Genomic DNA, 23,780 nt, shown 5'->3' on the forward strand with positions numbered 1-23,780 from the left:
AATCACATAAGTTGTTTTACCTTCACTATGAAAAAATTCTTTGTTTCACAGAAGTGTCACGTTGTACTTAAACAATATGTGTATTTCTCGTTATCGCACAAAAATGATATAAATACACTACACTTCATAGTAATAAAAATAGAAAAGTGGGCAACCTAATTGTTAACCAGATATCCTTTTCCGTGTACTGAAGAGATTGGTTAAATATTTGATTTACACAGCACTCGAGAAACATTGTTCACCCAGACCAATCTTTTCGCTTTCACCGCAGAAGCAATACTAACTTCGTGGAGGTCGAATCGAGGTGATGATACCACTGTTTGCCTCGAAATTCCAAGTATGTACACAAAAAATTTGCGGTAGGGAAACTATGTCAGGTAGCCAATGATAAAGTTCCTACACTGATTCTACTGACCTCTAGTTGGTTTTTTAATTGCCCTATATATTTTGTTAGCAGTCTGAACCTAACGAGGCATTACTATTTAAAACGAAGATCATTTTTTCAATACTACGAAAATACTCCCCAATGTCAAAAAATGTGTTAGCTTTAATCTACCAACAATGCCAGGCAATTTTGCAAAGGCTCAACTCGAAGATTAAGTAATCTGAAACCCAGGTTTTTTCAATCCTCGAGATGTCTGCGCTCCGAATGGGGGGGATCTTTTGTGAGCAGCGACAAAGAGGAAGTCATTGGGATCCCCCTCATGTTCGCGCGAGCCTTCTTACGGCACCTGCATCCAGGCTTGTTCTCAGCAGTTTTCTCCCAGCGTCGCCACTTGCTGACTCAACCAGCCGTGAAGATAGTGCCGCTAAAGGATCCGAGGAGATCGTCTTAACCTTCTTCCATATCACGTGTCGTTGACGCTTGAAAAGCGTCCTCGACTGGCCGGTTCGTGTAAGAGATTATGAGCGTCAGCAAGCGTCGCGATCCTCGGCGAAATACGCGTGCATGCACGTCGTAACTTTATAAATAGAGCCGCTTTATCGCGCTGCTGGGATTCGAGGTGACTCGAGTCGGTGGGAGGGCGATAAAACAGCTTAATTCAGTCAGCGATAACTCACGATCATGATCGTCTAATAAGTCCTACTAATCTCTGATAGCGGAGGATTATACTGGCATAGGGAAAACTGATGGCTGTCAAACAATGTTTATTTGATGTTTCATGAAGATGGGAGATTTTATTCTGCGGTAAAATATTTAGATTTGATTTGTATTATAGACAAGATCAAATTTGTTTTTAATTAAAATGTTGAATATTACACCATCTTGACGCGATTTTCTATTTAGGCTGCGTGGGCTACAGATCAGCCATGCTATTGTAGCTTCCTGTACCTCAGTGGAAAGTTCAGAGTGGGCCATCGATAACCCACGCAGCATACCATGTATTAAATAGCATTAAACAGGTACAATTTTAACTTTGAGTGCACACGTGGAATGGACTACTAAATCAACCCTTTTAACTTTCAGAACACTGCTGTAATCCATATCTGAGTCATGGGTCTTGGATCTCAGGTCTTAAACTCAGTACTCGGAGCAGATAAAATTAAGCACACTGAAAGTGTTTCGAATTCAGTAACGATTTCGAACTGATTACCAAAATGCCTCAGGAAAAATTCTAATAACCTTCCCCCACTATATCTCTAAAAACCCCAAGCCTCAACCCCAAAGCCCCAAACAACACGCTCGCCCCGCTTCGCCAAAGTCCCAAGAACTACTCTCTCAAAGCACGCAAAGGCATCAAATTCCCAAGAATGCTAAGGTCTCACTCCCTGAAACCTATCACACAAAAACGCTCAGCAGCGGGGGACAAAATGAAGAGGACTCGACGACGGATTACTCTCCCAGTAGAAGAACCGTCCCCGCTTCTCGGGAGGCAATCCCTCAACAGCCGATTTCGCGTCTCCTTTCGCGGCGGTTCACGCGAGATCGAGCACACACGGTCGAATTCCGCGAGGCGTACGAGTTTTTCCCCTGGCCCCCTTCCGCGGTAACTGAAAGGATTCGAGGCGACCAGAAAAAGCGGGGGCGAGCTTAGCCCAAACGGAGCCAGGGGAGCAGGGGGTCGATTTAAAGCGCGGGGAATCCGTGGATTCTGCTAAGGATTTGCCGCACGTAGCCCGACAACGCCGCGGATCCGTGGAAGTTTCTATGGTCGGGGGGTTGGGTCGGGGCGTCGAGAGAAGCTGGGGGGGTGAGACGGGGTCGAGGGTGGAGGAGGTCGAAAGCAGTTGGGTAGCAGGAATGCTGATTAGTCGGTGCTCGTGCGCCGTAACACTATAACCTATCCGGCTTGGAAACCGGGCAGGAAGACTCGGGATAAGATTCAACCGAGGGAGCAGTCGGTGGAGGGTGGGAAAAGGGGTTGCGCAGATCAGGGAGGTCGAGGGTGGGCGAACGCGACGGAGGAGGAAGAGAGAAGCGGCGGAGAGAAGCCGGCGGCTTAATAGGGAGGAAATTGAGTGCTCGAGCAATATTGAGGAGGATTCGGGATTCGCCAGGATCGTATCTATCCGTCCGCTTTCGGATTCCTCGGGCGTGCATCGGCTTCCTCCTACCACCGACGTCGCCACCGACGCTGCGCAGGGATTCTCATTCGCCGCGAACGCGTTTCACGCCGGGCTGAACGCGAATCAGCCCCAACACGTATTCACCCCCTGGAGGGCGGACGACCATTCGCTGAAATTCAACGAGCTCGCGTAAATTCTCCGCTGAAACGGATTTGCGGCTGAAAGGAGAATTGAATTTTTTTCCTCGAGGACGGAAGGGTCGAGGGGTTGGATGGCGGTTCGGGTAAACAAAGGTGTGCTCTATAATTTCAGGAGTTTGTTTGATTTAGAAAGTGACGTGTATGTATAGAGGATTTGGTAGTGGAACGAAATATTTTGCAAATACATTTATGCAATTGAATAATTTTACCCTTTCGGGACTATATTTATCTTAAGGCTTATGAGGAGTTTTGTGAGATAGTAACGTTAGAGGGATATTTTTGTATGGAATTGTTCTTAATCTGTTTTCAATGGATTCTCGTCCACGATTGCTTTTAAATTTGGAAATCGATGGTACTGTTTGAATAACTCTGTAGGATAAAAATACCAGTCGATCGAGTAAGATAAACTGTCCCCTCAATATCCACAAGTGACTTCCGTGACCTGTTATTGATTCCTGCGTCAAGCGATAGCGGAAACTGATTTCGCGTAAGGAAACGAGGTACAGGGTGTTTCAGAATAGTTAGTGTCAACAACAGAATTGGCACATTCTTTTACACTCCTTATTTCCTCAAGTAAAGTCTCCTTTCATACTTTGACCGAATCCCAATTCTGAAACACCCTGTAGAATTTAATTTCGCGCACAGCGTGCGTGACCGTCACATGATTTCTTCAAATAAATTTGTACCGAAAACAGAAAGTTGTACATGTGTCTGCATAGACATTTTGACCGAATCCCAATTCTGAAACACCCTGTAGAATTTAATTTCGCGCACAGCGCGCGTGACCGGAAAATCACACGTTGCCCAGCGTTATTTGTTTTTCCCGCCATCGGCTAGGTTTAATATTTAATTTGCTGTTTAGCGTTACTCCGATAACGTCTGTCTCCCTCATTCCCCAGCGGACAGTTTCGACGATCAAACGTGGCGAACGGTCACGCCGCCTCCCCGTTATGTGTACACGTGTGTGTAACAAGCGCGTACACCATATATACACCGTCTATATTGCAGCGAGTAATTTATCTTCCATTGGCGTGCACTCACCCCGATAATGGCGTTGAGTTCGGCCATGGTCACTTGTTTGGCTCTGTCAACAGCAGTAGCGACTTGTTGTTGATGTTCCTGGGAGAGAAACGGCAGGATCTGAGCAATTATGGCGTTTAACCTCTTCGCTATCTCTGTCTGGAAGCAGAAAAGAGAACAGTCTTTATTATACGGCAAATCGCTTTTGGCGGCCGATCGACGATTCGTGCGCGAGTAATTGGACAGCCATAACTATCTCCCTTCCCTCGCACCTCGGCCCCTCCCATCCCTTCCTCGCCTTCATACATTTCAAGAGTATTATTTATCTATCGCGATACGAGTTGCATCGAATGCGCATCACTTGATTCAAGTTTTATAGAGACCACTCCACTACTTTGCCCGATGCTCGACCGTCGATCGTCGATTCGAATTTCAATTTCCATTCCAAGCGCGCGATAAACCGATTAACGATAATAATGAGGTATAATAATCCTGCTTATGTGCGACATGATATTTAGCAAGATCCAATGGGATCGCGAATTAAGTAGATTGTTCTAAAGGCTCTGACAATGTGTTATGTATGCAAATGGGCATTTGGTATTCGGTTGCCTGATTAGTAGCATGTGGATTGTAGCTTATGCTTGGATAATACCGTATCTGTTTTCCGTATTAAAATCTTTTCACGCGATCTTCCTAGACGCGATGTAGTTTGCGAAACTGCCTGCAAAAATTGAAATGGAAAAATTCTGTTCGACAGACCCGGAAGGGAATGTGTCCTGAAAATTCGATTAAAACCGAAAGCAGAACCTATATCTGCGTGAATCAAGTAAGCTTAAGAACACTGCCCTGAAATCCTAGAAATTGATCCTTAAATCCACACGGTCTTTGGGGAGGGCAACCTGAAATCCTACTTGAGACCTATCACCTCGAAATCAACTGGAGCTCCGACCAGGCCACCCAACGTTCCAAAAAGGAGATTACCTCAGCTGGGATGTCTACAGTCGTTGAATCATAAGAACCTATTGTTCTTAGGGTGAGAAAACGGAAGGATGGAACAAATTCTTCCTAAGTTTAGCCTTATAGGATTTCGGAGTACCGTGTCAGCTATCGAGAACAGACAGCATCAAAGTAGAAAGAGAGACTTTTTAGACAGACTGTGTTGAATTTCTGACAAATGGTTCCATGTCCTGTGAACCACTGGTGGTTCATGTTATTCATTACTAGTTCAATTCTTATGGAATGTAACATGTAAGTGAAAACAGAAAGAGCTAAAATTATGAAGGATAATTAGTTGCATAAAAAGAATAAGTGCATAAAACTGTTCATAATTTTAGTTAGTTTTTCTAACCAACATTATGTAAAGGCTTTGCTGAATAATTGGTCAGATGTAATCGTAAAACACGTATATATTATTTAGCTTAGGTAACACAAGCTTCCCAGCGCTATAATTTTTGTTTTATTTCCCACAGCGGTTTTACAGATAAAAATGCGAAGTAGTTAAAGAGTTAAAGAGTTTTTACAGTCTCGCCGTGAACCCGATACTCCAGCAGGGTACAGAACGTGTTAAATAATGTAAGAGCAGCCTTAAACTACCCTCGGCGTGGAAACAAGTGCAGATGCAGGTGCGGCATAACCGGTCGAGGATGTTTACGACGCCTCCAGGGCAGAACCGACTGACGGGGATTAAATTAAATCCACGCTGAATTGGCGGTAGCCTGGCCTCTCTGTCTCGGCTCAATTTTCGCCCCGACCGATGCCGAAAGGCATTACCTGTATCTGCTGTCACCTCAGCCGGAAATTAAGGTCGTCCAGCGAGCAAGGAGTCGAGTCACTCGCGTCTCGAACCCCCGGAAAACCGTCAACTGTTCCGACTAACCGACGAACGACTGCTCCTGGATCGTTAACTCACCGATATCATCTCTTTCCCCTCTTGTTCACCCTCTCTTGGCTGACGAGCACGCTGAATTTTGCACGGCGGGGTCGCGTTTCGCTCAATTTGAATTTTAATAGGTTCCAATTTTAATGAGGATCCGTCTGCATAATCGGGGAATAATAATTCGATTATTAATTTGATCATCGAACCTCGCGACCTCACCCTCGGCTCGAGAGATCCTCGAGTTAATTTGCGTTAACGACGCAGTAAATCCTCTTTGAGGAACAGTCGCGAGTCGACGACTTTGCGCCGACGTTACGAGATGTTTGACTAATTGAGGTTTCTGGATGTCGAGGAGTGTGAATACAGGCTTGATTGATTTTAGAGGAGTCGGCTATGTCTGGGAGAGTCTTTGAAAGGCTAGGTATGTCTAATCTATTCTTCTTATGTGAAGTTTCAAATGATGGGACTACTTGAATGTGTCACTACTGTTGGCAAGGTTTCTCTCTACTCTCAAACTGCATCAGAGGCGTAAATGCTTCACAGAAGGTTCTGTAATTTGAAGGGATTATATACTGAGAAAGAAAGTCTCATGAGGAAGGTAGATTCCTTGATTAAATTCTCAGAAAACTTGGAGAACACAGGAACCTCCAAATATCTACACTCAAATATGCACTCGGTATGAGCACATGCTGTTTCTACTACTTCTTAAAATTACTAATAGGTAAATTAATCTCATTTTCGTCTCCTCTCAATTCACGAAAAAAAAGTGAGTATCCTGGTTCAAAAATATACTCTATACAATACTAGCCTAGAAAAAATATTCTAGTGTCTTGCTATCTCCCACAAAATTATCTTCACAATTCTATCAAAATTAACAGACTCACTCATCCCTTCTCTACGCAACATAATCCTCGCCACGCAACATAATCCTCAAAAACAAAAAAGAAATCAGAATTTGCTCTTTTCTCATTCTAGGATAAATTCACGCTTCTCGACTCTTCATCACCTCAATTACGCCGCGCATCGCGAAACAGCTCAGGCTGGGTCGCCTATTAAACGGCGCCGTTTGCTCGAATTTTCTCACAAGCATGAAGCCCAGCGTCTTCGAGCGTCTGCGCGCGCGGAAGAGAGAAAGAGCCGCGGAAACGGAAGAAGCCGATTCGTCGTGCAACAGGAAGCTCGCTACCGGGTGTCCTGCAACGAAAATGTCCCGTGCCGCCACCGTGGCTCGTAAACGCGAAGCTGTATAAACTTGCGGCTGGTGTAAACGCGCGACCTCTGCCCTCTCCACCCCCCGTGCTTGCTCGAGGTCTCTGCAGCGCGCGGCAACGGCCTGGCGGCAGCCGTTTTCACTGCCGCTTAAACGAGCCTCGGATGCTAATTGAAATATCGCGGCCACTAAAATTCTTGGCAAGTTTCCCTCCTCTCGCGAACTCGCCTCGGCGAACGAGCCGGAAAGAAGGGGATGATGGGAGGGCGGAAGGAAAGACGGCGGCGAGCGGGGAGTCGTTTTAATTACCAGCCGCCCTTCCGAGTGCTAGTCATTAGACCACTAATTATAACGTACGGGGAAATGAGTCGCGCCATCCGCGAGCAGTCGGATAGGGAAATGTGGCAAACTTGGGATTGTTCGAGCGGATTGGGGCGAGGATCGAATAGGCATCTCGATGACGAGTCGAGGTTTTGTTGGGAGTTGGTGCACGTGATTGTCTTTTTTCCGCGAGGGGAAAAGTAATGCAATTTTTTAACTACTGTATATAAGACTATGGGGTACTATTGTGTATATTGTTGAGAATAGTATGCGTGATTTTGACGACTTTTGAGATGTACGTATTAGCAGACTAAAGAGATAGGTAGTATGTTCTGTTGAGGAGATGAGCCCCGAAACCAATAGAGCTGTATTATTGCCAGTGCTCATCTTGTCAGCGGAGCATGTTTATTAAACTATTACATTTCATTTCTATTCATTTGTGACAAGTTGAAATATTTTCTGATTTTCTGTCGCTGCTACTGGAGATACTTCACTATCAGTTCTTCTCCAACTTGTGAGATCTGAAAATAGGTACCTACCAATGGAAAAAGAAGCGATCCCAGCCACTCCACTTTTCTCCAACTCTAACCTCGACAATTTCAAACAAACCCATTGGCAGAGTCCACAAGAAACGCTATCTTTCCAATCACCGATATTCGCGCTTCTTCCTCTATTCACAAAATCTCGACCAGATCGAACACAATTTTACAGAACGGGGCCAAAAGATCAGAAGAACCCAATTTCCCGTTATCCCACCATCCAATCGCTGCAATGTCCTCCCTAAATAGCTTCAATTTGCGTTCAGAGCCGCGCCGTTACCAAAACCATAGAGATGGCCTGTCACCATCGCTCGTCGCTCTCGTACCTCGAATTCGAACCTCTTTTCACGCTGAATTTGCCTCTTAAATCACCGCAGAGAAAAACGAGTTCCTGCGTTAATTTCAACCGTGATGATACAATTTCCTTGTAGAAGTCAGCTAGCTGGGTGGTCGACACTGTCGCGGGATAAAAGACGACGCCAGTTAGGGGTTGCTTTAAGGAAACGGAAGAATTGTGGGTAAAAGGGTGACTTAGGAGGCGAGAAGGCTGGCAGAGGGCGGGGAAGAGGACAGAGCCAGGCGCAAACGTAATTGCGTTGCCAAGAAGTTTTCTCCGGGCGGGAGAGGTAACCAAGGAAATAATGAATAGCTCGGATGCTTTACCAGCGACGGAAGAAAAGGGTGAAGGAAATAAAGGGGGAGAAATGGAGAAGCGTGGAAGGTGAGGTTTCGGCGCGGCGAGCTCTCATTGTCCTGGATTTCACGCGGGGGAGATGAAAACCTTGCCCAGAATGAATTTTTTCCCTACCCTGGCGAAATTGGACCGCGAAGATTGCTGAGTCCAACCGAGTAACGTGTCCCCTTTTTCTCCCCCAAGAGGGACACCTCGCCCGAAATTCTGGGAGGACGTCTGCTCCCTCCAGAAGTATTTCCACCGATCCGAAATGGGAAAACAAATGGAAAAATCGTGAAACCGCGTATGCAGATTTTCGCGTGAAACGCTGCAATTGCATTCTCTTGGAAACAACGTCCAGGTCGTAATGGAATTTTTGATTCTTTACAGTGCGTGCTCGCGCTAATGAAAAGGGGGATTTTAAAGGCAGTCGGCCGCGCTGCGTTCAAACATCAGACTTGAATACACTTCCAGGCAATGAAAACCTATTCTTCTTGCATTTACGAGCATTACACGTTTCCGTTGAATGTTGTGTGCTCGTTGAATGCTGTGGACAAGCTAACTGCGTTTTGTTATTCTCTGACCGGAGGGTGTACAAAGGCTTCTGCGCGGATAATGGAAAAATTTACGAGAGTGTAAATTGTTTCTAATAAGTAGCAAAAATTGTGCAATCTCCTTAGCATTGAAATTAATATTTAAACATACTTCTCGAACGGCTTTTATTATTTATTTTTATTCTGTACGCTGTATGAAAAGCACTAAATTCTTGTAGCTTGTTTCAGTCTTATCACTATAACCATTTATTTTTTTGTTTTGTAAGTACTCATTAGCTGCTAACCACCCACGTGGAAATTTCAATAATTTTTTACTTGATTTTAGTTATGTATTCTCAAGGAAATACTTCCAGCACTTTTAGAGTTAATTATCCATGAGCTGATACCACATTCTTTTACAATTTGTTCCACTATCATAGAACTGAAATTATCAAAAACCATTCCCAACATCGTCACGTTACTTTCCCAACCTTCTCAATCCGACAAGAACCAGGTGAACCTTCAAAGTAGGCGTGACAGCGCGCGCAGAGAACGTAGATACGCAAGTACGCGCAAGAATGTCGAGCCACCCCGTCGTCTATTTTCCTTTTTCCCCACGTTCTCGCCATAGCATAGTCCAGGGTCATGGCATGCCACGGCGAAGACACGAGGCATCGTCGAGATCGTAATATCGCGAGAACCGCAAGAAGCTTTCGCGAAGTGGCTTCCTTGTTCGCCTCCAACACGCGTTTCCGCGTCAACGTGCGCTAGTACGTTACCGGGGATCTCGAGATCCTCGCGAGCACGTGAAATAGGCGTTCTCGAGGTGTTCCCTGTGCACGCGCGCGATTGTGCTCGGCGCACACCTAAAAGCTGGCAGCGGCAACGCTCGCCGCATAAAAATGCAAAGCGTCAAAGTGCCGCCGATAAAATTCCTCGGTTGTGAAACGATGACGTGAACCGAATGCTTTCCACGGCCACCTACTTTCATTCCATCCGACTTCCTCCTACGCTCACCACGACCGCGATACACAGGCGATAATCTAATACCGCGTGTCGATAGGGAATATCTGGCAATTCCTCTCGTCGAGGAAAGACGAACCCCGACTGAACGCTGATTCCCTCTCGCCGCGTCTACGATGCTCTTGTCACTCGATCGCTTCCAGGAAAATTTCCTCGATGAATCGGGGCTGGGAGACACTTGGGGTTACCTTGTACTGAGGAACGAGGAATCGAATGTCTTCTTTTGTTGCTTTGTCGAGGGGCGGGAAAGCTGCTTGCGAGGAATTTTTATTGTGAATGGGAGAACTTTCGAGAGGGGATTCGATTTTTAATGAGTATTTCCTAAGTTGTAGTAATACTTTTTAGAGGAAATACTTCTAAGTATGCTAATACACCTTTAGGAACTTATAGGCTTTTGGGTAATGGATTATAAGGCCTGAAAATTTTTAAATTTGAATATTTGAATATTCGAAAATGTGAATATTTAAATATTGTAATTTTAAAAATTTGTATATTCGAAAACATGAACATTTAATTACCGTAACTTTGCACATTTGAACATTCTCCAACCATCCACCCTCTAAAACAGACTACCTCAACATATAACAACACATTAACAAAACATCACAAGCCTAAACCGCCCATTACCTCCTCTTCCCCACAGTGCAAAGTCCACGGAATTCCCCAACCCCAAACGTTCCCTTGAATTGGCCAAATCTGAAACAAGACCGCCGCGAGAGCGTTCTCCAACAGCCACCCCTGTACATCTCCTCTCACGATATGGCAAGCGTTCCAAGCGGCGAAGGATAATCGTAGGAACGAGGATACGGCGTGACGCACTTCCGAATGTTTAATTGAAGAGTCAGCGCGGCGACGACGGAGGCGGGGGCGGTTATAAGCGGGCGGAAAGTTTGCCAGGAACGATGGCGCGTTTAGCCAGGGATGCCGCGGGCAGGAGAGGGACAGGGAGAAGGACGATGGAATCTAGAGAGAGAGAGAACTGACAGGAGAGAGTTGGCGGAGGGCGGTAAAACGGCCCGTTACTCGCACTAACGAGTAAACCAGCAGTTGCTCGTCGGACTTTGCCGGTATTATGCTACACGAGCAAATAAACCGGCGTGTTCGGGTAACTCGCTGGTTTCTGGTAAGCCCCTATACACTGGCTGCACTCGCTGTAAAGCCCGGCTAACGTCCGCGTGATTGCAATATTCCGCGGGTTGCGGAGCGCGCCGCCGGATGTACGAGCGTTCGCGCTTGTGTTACCGCGTCGGTGTGCAGGAGCCAGGGCCGAGCGGCGGGGCGTTTGCGCGCGTTTGCGCGCGTTTAAGGCACCGGGACGCACCGATGCACCGAAAACTCATTGTCCGTTATACTCGTCCGCTGCAGCGAAAGTTAAATTTAATCAAGTCACGGTCAGAGCGTGCACACGCCCGCGCTGGGGAAAGAAAGAGCGACGTGCCAAGTCGGCGCTGCTCGAACCGGGAGCGTTAGTTAAGTCGAGAGCGCGGCTGAATCGAGGAGTAATTAAATGAAAGCGATTGGATGGGAATGTGGGTGAAGTGAGAGCGGTCAGAGCGTGGCGCTGTTGATGCGTGCTGGCCCCGAAAATGCTTACGCTGGGACGGAGGATTTGATATAGGTGGATTGGAAAAGGGATACGCTCGAGGGAGGTTTGATTAGGGTATTGTGGAAGCGGAGGCTTGGTGAATTTGGACCGTGGTCAGATAGGAGGGTACTCAAGCTCGGGAGCGTTTTAACTGGAGCGTGATCAAGTCGGAGCTTGTTTCAACTGGTATCTACTCGAACCGAATCGCGGCCGTTTTGTGGCACGCTCGATTTCAGACGCTGTCAAAACTGGGATCGCTGAGTTTCAAACAAACTAAATCGAGATGCGGCAAATTTAATGCGGGGGAAATTTGAAAACTTTAAATAGGTGAAAATAGCACGCCAAGTAGGTATAGGTATGCATCCCCTGTAAAAACCAACCCTCTGCAAAAAAATCGACCACTTACACGGCGAATTTACGTAGTGGTAAATTTTATACTGTATGAACTCAAGGCGTAACATACTCAGAACGCAATCAACACTAAACACTTCTAAATCAAAGTACATACTGTAAAGCGCGAAGAAAAAGGACGCAATCTTCAGGTAATAACAATTTCACGAACTCCCTAAAATTTCAATTTTCCGCTCTGAAACGCCACGCTGAACATAACTTGTTGCAAACTATTTCGCGCGGACGTTAACGTTGGAAATTCTGTCACAGCGTCGGGGGACAATGATTCTGTTACACTTTTATCGGGGGACGCGAATAACTTCAGCGTAAAGGGGAGAGAATTTTAAATTGGAATGGAAATGATAAAGTGAATACAGACGGGAGCACGGACGGATGCACGGTTGTGCAACGGGTTTACGATAAAACGGGGATATACAGGATCCGTTGAAAACTCATCGGCCATTGTGCTCGTCCGCCGCACCGAAAGTTAGGTTTAATCAATTTAGCTTTCTGTAACCAATGCTCGTTCTACTGCGAACTTCTGCACAGCGCTCCCTTGTTACGGAAGGGACAAATGAATTGTTGGCGCGATGTGGGAATCCTGTTCGACTCGTTTTCCAATAAAGATGAAAAGAGGGGGAAAAAACACGGAGAAGAGGTGTAACTTTTTTTCAAGTACGGACTGAATCTGAAGCGGGATTGGAAATAGAGTCGACTTGAAAAACCGGGCTTTGATGGAGAGAATGAAAAATTCTCGTTTTGAAAAATTCCCTTCGCGCATTTTTTTGAACATATTATCTTAGATGTATAAAATTATAGCGGAGACAAGTTACGAAATTGTACGTCGATTCAGCTGAATTCGATTCAATATTTATTCTGGAAATAAATGGAAATCTTCTGTAAATGTTATCGGGTATTTGTTACTCTGCATTTATGATATTTATTATTTACCAATGAACGTAATAAATCCAGAGAAATGCTAATGCAAATTTAATAGGGCGATATACTGCTTAATATAAAAACGTATCTGGTTTTTCTAGAACCTAATGAAGGCAAAGAAGACAAAAATGATAATAGTTAAGTATCCAAGAGGATCTTTTTCCCGAGCATAATTATGTTCACAATTATTATGTTGAAATGAAAACTTCCTGTTAGATGATTCAGGAAAATTCCACATGACTTTATATATCGGCTATTCACGCGATATTCATTAGTCATATGTATACAGTCGTTTTCCGTATGGAAATCTCGCTAATCAACTTGCCAATCGACTAACTAATCAATTTACTTTCAGTTTTCATGTGCCAGAGAAATAGCAAGCAATTATAAACGCGAAAGGAAATGATTAATGCTTTATGCATTATCTGGCATTATATTATCTGCTATATACTTCGAAATTGATAGAAAGCTGATCGTTGCGTGGCTAAACTAACGAGGCAATGGGGAAATGATGAAGGATGAAAATAGAAAATAGTGTTCACTTCTGGGTTTATCTAACCGCTCGTTAACGAACACACACGAAAGACGATAAAACTTTTTTGATTTTTATAGTTTTGCGTAGAGCCTTGAGAAAATCTCGAAGCATGAAAATTGTTCGCCTCTTCCACAGAAAGAAAAGGTCATAAAATTTTAATAGTCCTCACGTTTATACTTATCGTAAATCGACAACACAAACTAGTTAATCAAATTCCTCCGTGAGCCTTCAATCGAAAAAACAAACGATTACAAAAAGAGATTGTCCAACATTCCTCGAAAAGGTACAGCAGTCAGTCATTCGCGTTAAATAAAAAACAAAAAAACAGAGGAAAAAACGAAAATCGTTTTGGCAACGCTGTCATGCGTGACGAATATACGCGCGCACGATTTATGGAGAGGATCATGGGGGGCCGCGGTGCAGGTTGCAGCGGCTAGTCGCGTCGAAAATTGCTCGTATAAATATTAGAGCTCGCCATTGTCATTCGGTTAATTTTCCGCGGTGTTGGTTGTACCGCGTCAGAAAAGAGGGTGGGTAGAGAGTGTGAGAGGGGCAGGCGAGCAGAGCAGAGGGAAAAACACAGATATCCCTACCACCCTCGATGGAATTTTATGCGCTTCGTGCACTCGATGCTGCGCACACGTGAACAGGCTGCATTTCGTTCCACCCAACCCTGTGTTTCACCCTCACGCGTCACCTCGACACGATGGTACGCTGCAACACATGAGCCCTCGCATGCACACCCACGCAAGAAAACACGCCACCGACACGCGTTCATCTACGAACTAACGGAAAAAAAAAAAAAAGAGTAAAGAAAAATTTTTGCCGTGGCCAGCAATTCGCGTGACGCTGGCTCGACGACGAATAATGCCCGCCGCTGGTAAACGAGTTATCGGGACAAAAGTTACAACTGTTACGGGCGCGAGTCGAACCGCAACAATGGATCGAGCGAGTCGCCGACGGGAGTTCCATCGGGGCAAAATAATTGCGAGTCCCGCGCGCCTCCGTGACTCTGGAATTTATAAAACGATCGCGGCCGTGATTGGAGGGGCGCGGAGAACGCGTCATTTTCGGGTCGCGTGGGAATTCAATTAAAAAGCATTGAGATAACAAAATATCGCGCGCGGGAGCACGCTCCTCTTCGCGCGGTATAAATCAGCCTTCGTTATCCGTGGAATAGTTAACGAACTCGTCCCTTGACTGGGGATATTTGTGGATTGAGTTCGGGACGTCTGGGGTGAGGGAGTTTGCTGAGCCGCTTGGTATGGAGAGCAGCGCTCTGGAGCTTCTCGATATATAAGCTCGCTGCGATTTCTGCCATTTGTTACAATGGGATTTTTTTGTTAGGGACATTTATTGTGGACATACGAGCTCTGGAAAGGGGACTATCTGCGAAGGGCGTAAACTGTTAAGATATTTATGTACTCTTCTACCAAGAAACTCAGCATGAAATTTGACACTGTGTAGATGGATTTGTGTGGACCTGGAGAAACATCCCTTTCTTCCCCGATGCTACTTCTCTTACATCCAAGAAAATAGACGATCAGTTCGATTTCAAATATTAGTAAGAATACAAGAAAATAAGTAATGAGAATTGTACTTTTCACTAAATAACACTACATTTTGCTAATGCTCCCTTTACGCTTAACTATAGACACACGAAGTATATTTATATTTAAAGTTTTTACAGCAAGTAAGTAGATACTGTTTTTAATAAACATTTCAGACTTCACTAGACGTACAATGCGATCCTCTTTCAATTTTAGAGAACCATTGAAAGAACTCCATTATTCTCTCAAACACCGCTGTTCTGAAATAAAAAACGAATTATTAGACTCGCAGGGTGCAACGAAAAAAAAATCCATCAGATCGATGACTGATCACGCGTGGAGCTCGAGAATCAGTCTGAGAGGTTAAGCTTTGAAGACAGAGGGTAATCGACAACGTCGAGAGTAGGACCGGCCATTATGTGTGAATGTTCGAGGGTAAACAGGCTGCAATCAATTCAGGGGGTTCATCGTGGCTGCTCGACGAGGAGGGATGACTTCGAGTGGTCGCTGCGCAGAGAATGCTCGTGTATGCCTCCCTCTCTGTCCCTCTATCTCTCCCCCATCCATGCGTCTTTGTGTATACATATATACGTCTGAATCGGAGGGATCCGACGGGCGTAGGAGAGACGGAGAGACCGATGGAGAGAGGAATACTCATTGTTACCTGCACCAGCCGAGCATTGGCATCCAGTCAGCGACATCGGCGCGCTGCTATTGCCGGCGCAGAGGGTAGAGACGCGGAGACGTCGAGAAGGGAAGAGGAGGAAGAGGAGGAGGAGGAGGGAGAAGTGAAGTGGGCTTGGTACGAGATCAGAGAAGATGGAGAAAGAGAGGACGACGGAGAAGAATAAGTGGCACTCGAGCTCCAATGGGGATGGGGAGAGAACCTGACAGACGGCGAAAGATCGGGATGTTTGGATGTTTGAACGTCAGAGTGCTGCCTCAGCACTCGAGCTTTCCACCCTTTTCCTCTTCGTCTTCGAGTGTTCAACCCCCTCATTGGTACGTACATACACCGGGTGTCCATCGTTTCCCCAACTTCGGTTAAACGACGCGCGATCTGATGCACCCCGAGATCTTCGCGCGAACTCTATCGACGTCTGCTTTATTCGAGCGGTTCGTAAAGGATCTGTAGACGTAGAGATGAGATACGGGAATTGAATCGTCACCTTAGAAACTTCTGTGTCTGACTCCAATGCGTTAAATACTTGGAAATGAAAATCTACTTCACTATTTCTGAGGATTTAAATTTTTTAATCGACTCCCATCTGTGACAAAATTTAGACTCGTCGAGTTAGATAAGTTTTGATCCTCATCTCAGAGAAACCCAACTCTTTCTAGACAACTGATTCAACTAGAATGAAACTAGGTTACGTGTCAGAGTTGCTCTGACAAAATGATAGCTCCAGATTTATCTCATTCTTCATAAGACGTAGCTTACGACAAGTTGTACAACCGATATACTTCACTATCATTCAAACAGACGTAGCATGCTTGTACAACTTATCTTACAATAAATCGTTACGTCTGTGTACGTGTAAAAGAACGATGGAAAACGAAGACCAAATGCAGAGAACGAGGAGCATAACAAGCGAAGCTTGCTGCTCGTTTAACGATAGATTCCATTCAAAGGATTCGCTTTTCTTATCATTGCAATGGCGGATAACGAGACGGGAAACCCGATAAGACGCCCCGGACATAAGGAAAAAACAGACTCGAGAAAATATTGATACCTTCGGATATCGGACACCGAAGTACATTACTCACCCTTGTCCGACAGTAACAAGAGATAAAGAAGAGCGAGCGTCGAATGAATTGACAGCGACAGGTCATTCTTTCAAGCGCAGCCATGAGTAATCGCGATCGACCGGATGTATCGATATTGCAGCAGGATAAAAAGGAGCTACGTCCTGTGGATGCATCAATCATCGAGCCAGAAGAGTATTCACCTTCGAGTCTTTGACTGCTGGCCTGCTTTAACCCCCTAAGTGCGAAGGGCAGATTCATCCATATTAGTCGGCGTTTATTTAAGCGACGAGCATGAGATATGGTCATACCAGATTTCGCTCCAAATGGGTAAATTGTTTAACGAAAATAGAAGAGCGAAATGGAATAAAATAATTTAGGTCTTAATAAAATAAAGTAGCTATTTTAGTAATATTCGAATTGGAAAGGAACAAAATTCACTGAGGATATAAAATTACCTACCTATTTTAAAATTGAAATATCAGAAGTAGGTAATCACTGCTTAATTTCTACAACTTTGCTAGACTTTAAATAGTTCAGAAAGATCCCTTCTAAATTACCAGTGGTACGTAAATTCCATAATTTACAAAAATGTCTAAACTACAGAGAAAACAGAAAGTACTCTATTTGCACTCTTGAAGAGATCCCTTCCAAACAACCAACGCTACGCAAACTCCTTAATTTGCAGAAATTTGAAAACTAAAGGAAACAGAATGCACTCTATTTGAAACACTAACAGTGACGATAAATTTCGCCGAGACGCAGAGCCAACTGGCAATTTGTAAATTGATACAAGTACGAGAGCGGCACTCGGCGAACAAAGTTACCACCGTGCACAGCAATCTGCGCATCGTCGTCGAGATCACCGGCGTAGGCGGTTACTCGAGGTGGCCCCGATTGCCCTCGAGTACCTAATTACCCATCTCCATGTCCCTAACTCGCGCAATTCGCAATCTCTCCCTCCAGCTGCTCCGTCTCCGTCTTTCGCAGCCTCTCTTCCCGAGAGACGTCGTCGTGGCCGCCTGGGAACGGGACAATGATCGATTAGCGTGTCAGTGGGTTACGCTGGGCAAATTAGCGGCACTCAGGATATTAGACACGACCGGGAAATCCAGCCAGCCCTGGCTCTATACCCGCGCCACGAAAGTGCCGGTAGCAGTCAATAACTACGGGCGAAGCTTGCCTCGGCCATTAAGAGGGATGTACCGCGTACGAGCAGGTATTAGAGGAAACTGAGGGCCTGTTGCCAGGAGATTGCACCCACCAAATAGGTTTCCGCCGAGAAAATCGTCTTATCGTAATCGGGATACTCCGCCCAATAGAAATTACAGGCCCCGATTTGTCGCAAGTAATCTACGAGCCTGGTACTATATATACCTGTCCTATGAGAAGTCCTCTGGAATATATTAGAGACGATGCTATCCAGGGGACTTCTCGTGGGAGGATCCTAAATGCTCTCCGCTTCAATTATCCAACGATGTCGTTAATAAATACCAATCAATAAATGCTGGACACCCGCAATCTTGCACGATTCCCAGCAGACTTATCTCTGCAGGGAATCTAATCTGGCACGGTTAACAGTCTTTCCAGAGAAACCGCGACTAATCGATCAGGGATCGATCGTCGATCGTCCAATTACAATTACCGCCTCATTGGCGTGGCGCAACAGCCCGCTTCGTATCGCGCGCGATCGTTAGTCGGCACACGAGGATAAACGAGGCTGGAGGGATTGTGCTTGGGGTACTTTGGAGATCCTCGCGTCAGGCACTTCGCCGCGCGCTGACCGCAGACGACCGTGGCGGGGTCTGCTCCTCGAAGCGGAAAGGCCGAGTCCCGGGGAGAACGAGAAACACGGCAGAGAGGGAGTGGGATTGGAGGGATGGAAGGGAACGAGTGGCGAGCAGACGGAGCATGGAGATCGCTGGGGAAAGATGGAAGAATACGGGCAGAGGGAACGAAAGAGAAAGGGAGAGTCTGGTCGATTCGCGATGCTGACCACAGACGCGAGTTTGAGAGAGTGTGACCGGTCCGTGTGCGCGTCTGCCGTTCATTTGTGCGCGTGTACAGTGGTCACTCTCTGGTCGAGGCGATGCCGAGCCAGCAGAGACCGCTAAGCCCACCTGATATGTTCTACCCTCTTGTTCTCCATCCCTTCGACCCTCTCTTTCATCCCCTCTGTATCCCCTCTGTATCCCTTCTGTCTCTATCTCTCCATCTCTTTCGCCCAACTGCGTCTGTTGCTCCCTGTTTCACACATGTGCGCGGAATACGAACACAGGCACACGGACTGACCCTTTCCTTTGCACCGTGGGGCAGGCCGCTTTCGAACCGCAAGCCGCAACGGGCTACTGCCTTGATTAAACGCGCCATAGACCGCCATTATCGCTGATTGCGCTAAACATTAACGGCCCGGCCACCGAAGCTGACCTCCTCCTCCTCCTCCTCCTCCGCCTTCGCCTCTCTGTTCCTCTCTTCAGAGCAGAGGGAGCGAGAAAGCAGTCTCTATCCTCTCGATTTCGAGTCGGGGTGTAGTATTCTGTAGCCGGCCGCGATTATTGGGCCGGCATGTTAGAATACGTTAGCCTGCGGAATACCTAACAGCGATGGGATTTCGAATGCGCTCGGCTTTCAAACGGCTTCTCCACGACTGTGCTCAATGTTTCAATATAAATGTCGGTAGTTAATGGGATCCGGAGATAGTTTGACGATGTTGTTACCTCTTGTTGGAAATGGCTGGATCTGTTCTTGTTAGTGATAGATGTGAGCTGTTTAGGGAGATTACAGTGGAATTGATGAAGTATTCTGGAAACTCTGTTTCTAGGTAAATAAAACTGAATTTTCTGAATTTTCAAGCTCTGAAGGATAATTAATATTTGTAGTGCATATCCTTCTTTTTAAATTCTATTAATGTAAGCCGCATTACGTAGCTAAATGACTATATGCAATTCATTTTGTTATACGTACAGAGATAAGCTTTCCCTGCGTTACTTATTCTCTATCTATTAAAAGCCATATATACAATTACCAGAATTATCCATTTTCCTTTCCAAAAAAATGTTCCCACTATTGTCAAATCAATTTTTCCATCCAAATCCGAAGCTACATATCCAACAACGCCAACATTGAAGTCACCTCAGCGCCCCAGTACAGAATAACTTCGCCTCGAAAAAGGAAGTGTCTGACAGAGCAACGGTTCCACGGCAACAAAACCAGGCCTGTTTTTCAGACGTCTCGCGAAAGAAAAAGGGAACGACGCGTAACCGCTGTCATTACTTGGTCGGCGTTCTTGCACGCGGCATTGTTCGGGATGCACAAAACAAGCAAAAGTCCCTCGCCCCTAGCGCGCGGAACTCGTTTCTATCTTAGCTGGTGTAAATACGACCGCGGTAATTAACGCGGAGGAAGGTGGTGAAAACGCGACGGAATGATATCCGATGTGGCGTGGAGCGGGCAAATTAGTGTCACGGCGCCGAGCAGGAACACCCTTTTCTGGCTGTTCTCGTTAAAGCGCTCTCTCCTCCCCTGTCGCCCTGCCCACCCTTTCTTTCTTCAGCTCTCCGTTTCACCCTCTCTTTCTCTATTTCTCCCGCTGTCGTCCCCCTTTTCTCTCGCCACGTCCCCATCCCGTTGATGGCCCTCTCGAGCACGACGACTTGAAATCGCCCCGCGGTGTATTCACTGCCACGACCACGTCGCTAACGACGACATTGTCGCAGACACGACGGGAATTCGCATTGTGAACGCGGCTTTACTGCTCGCCCCCGGCACACCCGCGGAAACACCAAGGAATTATCGTTGTCAGCCGACCCTCGTAATTCCGGGATGAACACTGAGGAAAACAAGACCTTCGTGCCCTGCTGATAGCACTTGCTGCTGATTATGCGAGGAAGGGAGATCAACAGGGAGGAGCCCTCTTCGAGATCGATTTAGGGGATTGCGTTCGCCTTAACTCCTTCTGATTTGTATCCATGCTTAGGCTGCGGTTACACTGGATGCGTCTTCCGAGGAACGATGTTCTGACGACCATGTCTGAATTTGCCTTGCTTGTACGATAAAGAGTTCGGAAACACAAATTCCTCGATCTATCTCTATATAACAAGGAGCCTACATAAATTTTCCATTGCAAAATATTAGACACAAAATCTCAAGACACCTCAACATAACTACGTTTTCCCTCCAAACAAACCAGAAAGTCCCTTCAATCTCACCCTTCCCTAAAAAAACGTCTGCAGGTCCAACAATGAATTCCCCCGTAATTACCATATCTATCCAGCACGTCCGTTTCAAAGTCGGATACCAGTTCGTTAATCCACGAATGCGATTGCAGCGAATCGTGCGAAAGACGGGGCGAAATAGGGAGCAGGGGGAAAAAAAACATAGCACACATTTCCACGATCCACTTGCCAAAGCCATTTCTCAAAGGCTGGCCGTTTTCCTCCGCGCTTTTTCGCTTCGAGTTCGTTACGCCGAGCGCGTTTAAATAACGTCGGTTGTTCTCGAGCGGGTAATCCGATCCCGGGATTAACCGGGACGACTGTTTTTCGACGAAACGGCCAACTTTCGCCGGGGATTTCGCCGTAACGGTGATTCTTTCCGCGCGCGGAGATAAAATTAATTCCGAATTGGAGCGGAGAGGGGTAGGAGGGAGGGTGAGGAGAATCGACCTTAACGATCGATCCGCGGAAGAGCGTGGAATTCAAACGATCCGCGCTTTTTCTTCGCCCCGCTGCTCCCTTTTAAACGCTCCCCCTGATCAGTCGACGGGAACGAGCTGCAGCGAGGTGGGAACAACAGCGGAAGGGGAGAAAACGAAAAAAGAAGGTGCGCGACGGCGACGGGGGGAGGCGAAAGAAAACGGGGCGTGGAAAACACGGAGGGGGTGACCTCTTAACGACTCCCAGGGGCGCGAGAGGGCCGAAGGGTGTTCGTTCTACCCTCTCGTTGATAGCCGGCATAATGCTAACACCCTGGCATCGATAAAAGTGCGAAACGTCGGGCATAAAGCCGGGAAAGGAGGGTCTCGAGACCGCCTCGTAGTCGCAGAGTCCATAAATATGCCCACAGGGTGGCTACGAAGTACAGGCCCCGGCTCCCCCGGGATTAATTAAATGTAAATACCCTCGGCTTAGGTGTAGCTTATCGCTCATGATTTAGAATATACTCGGGGCCGTAAAAACGAATTCTCAACGAGGCGGGGACAAATTACCCCTGTTACTACGCGCCAGATCGATATCGTCTGACGCGGAACTCTTGATTCGAGACGCGCGCGGGGAACGATGCGATTACCCTGGGGGAATGCCGACCTAGCGGGGGCTTTTTAGAGTCTTTGCCAGTGGATGATTAATCTGATGTAAGCTCTGAATTTTAATGGGCTTCGCTGATGAGCTTCGTTTGAGGCTGCTTTCTGAAATATGCTACAGATTATACCTACGTTTTTCCTGTAAATATAGTATGCAGACAGATAGCTCAATTTTAATCATTTATTTTTCTTACTTAAACTGTTAGCAATTGCGTAATTTCGGAGCAATTTTATTACATCGAGTCTGGAATGACGTACTACTTTTTTTTTTTAATTACCATAGGGTACATTGGGTCTTTTGGGTTTTAGCGTGATTTTCACATATGTCAGAAATTCTGTAGAAATTCATTGAAATACTTTCAGCTGTATAGTTCCACGTTATAAAATCCAACATTTGGATTTTATAACGTGGAACATTTTTATTTGCAATTATCTTGTAAGACAGTAACAGAAATCGGTATTTCGATATGGTTATGGACCTTATGCTTATGGATTTATATATATAAATCTCCTTGTTCCCCCAATATTAAGCTCCTACCAACTGAGGATTAATTCACAATCTGCTGAAGCTCCCGAAGCAATGCATAAAAACGAGGTTCCGTCGATAAAAGAACGAAAGCTCTAAAAGAAACACAGCGTAACCCGATTTTCTTCCTCCGACCACCCGCTACGCTGCATCTGCATGCCAGCACGGTGCACTAAACGCGAGACGACACGCATAAGAGTTTTATAGTTTCCTCAGCAGAGGTCTGCCCCCGGAAGACGTAGGAACGGGAGCCCGGCGGAGGCTAAAACGAGAGGAGACGCGACAGGGGGGCAGATCGAGGAGGAAAGAGAGAAACGACTCGTAAAAGCGGTATGACTGATAAAAGCTATCCTGGCGCTGGCAACAACGTCGGGGTCGGTAGCAGAGTCGCTGGCCACGAAGAGCACCTACGCGGTGCTTAAATCCCTGAGAGCAGCCCCGCTGGTGGTCCCCGAGGGAAACGCCTTCAGACTGCCTCGAGAGTTAACGACTGTGCCTCCTCCTCCCCCAGAGGGTGGGTTTTAGTGCGCGAAATTTAAGTGGCCGTTCGGTGGCTCCGAGAATTAAGCGTCTCCTCGAGGAGGCCGTGGCTCGACCGAGAAGAGGGAGGAAGGTCGGACTTCCGGCATCTTAAGAGCCGCGTAAAAGCGAAACAAGGGCCGATAAAAATTCATGGCCGCGGTGTTAGCCCCTATCCGCGGCACGATCGAAGATACTCGTGTGTTAATGACCTCGAGGGTTATCCGGCCGCGTAATACCGGGGCCTGTGTTATAGCGTTAAGTCATCGACGGTAATTCTCCTCTCCTCCTCTTTGCCGTCGGCGCTGCGCGCCAGCACTCGAGTACGTTACCCTCGTGGAAAAGTGCCAACTCGTTGTTCTTAATTATAGTCTGTTCGCGAATGCCGCGTTCGGTAAGAGCCTGGGGAATACGCAACGCGAAACCGACGCGCGGGAAACCATCTCCTCCCGTGTTTTTATATTCTCGGTAGACGATACGGGGGGAATGGAACGGCGAACGGGGAAAGAATGCTTGAAAACGTTCCCATACGGTTTTTGAAGCCAATGCAGCTTCGATGTTCCCTGAAAACGTTGGGAGAGCTTGAAGATCGGTGCTTACAGGTACTGTTCTATGTCTTTCTTGGAGAGAAGTGTGATGAAAGTAAGGGCAACAAAATATCACGAAAATTATTGACTTCGTATTGTCTATGATTCATGAGAGTTATTGAAATTTCACAATTTTGAGATTACGTCCGCTGGCAATGAGGAAACATGGTAAATAAAATTATATGGAACTTAATTTCGATA

The 23,780-nt window shown here is 46.3% G+C and overlaps 1 protein-coding gene across 1 annotated transcript in view; it reads right to left on the bottom strand.

The window, feature by feature from the left end:
* LOC143188829 (protein groucho) overlaps nucleotides 1–23,780 on the bottom strand; it is a 115,781-nt gene that overhangs the window by 34,833 nt on the left and 57,168 nt on the right. The window contains exon 5 of the mRNA XM_076393296.1: nucleotides 3,750–3,887. Coding sequence (XP_076249411.1) covers nucleotides 3,750–3,887 — 138 coding nt within the window. The remainder of the gene's footprint in view (nucleotides 1–3,749; nucleotides 3,888–23,780) is intronic.

This window comes from Calliopsis andreniformis, chromosome 3, assembly GCF_051401765.1.
Source record: "Calliopsis andreniformis isolate RMS-2024a chromosome 3, iyCalAndr_principal, whole genome shotgun sequence".
Taxonomy (NCBI): Eukaryota; Metazoa; Arthropoda; class Insecta; order Hymenoptera; family Andrenidae; genus Calliopsis; species Calliopsis andreniformis.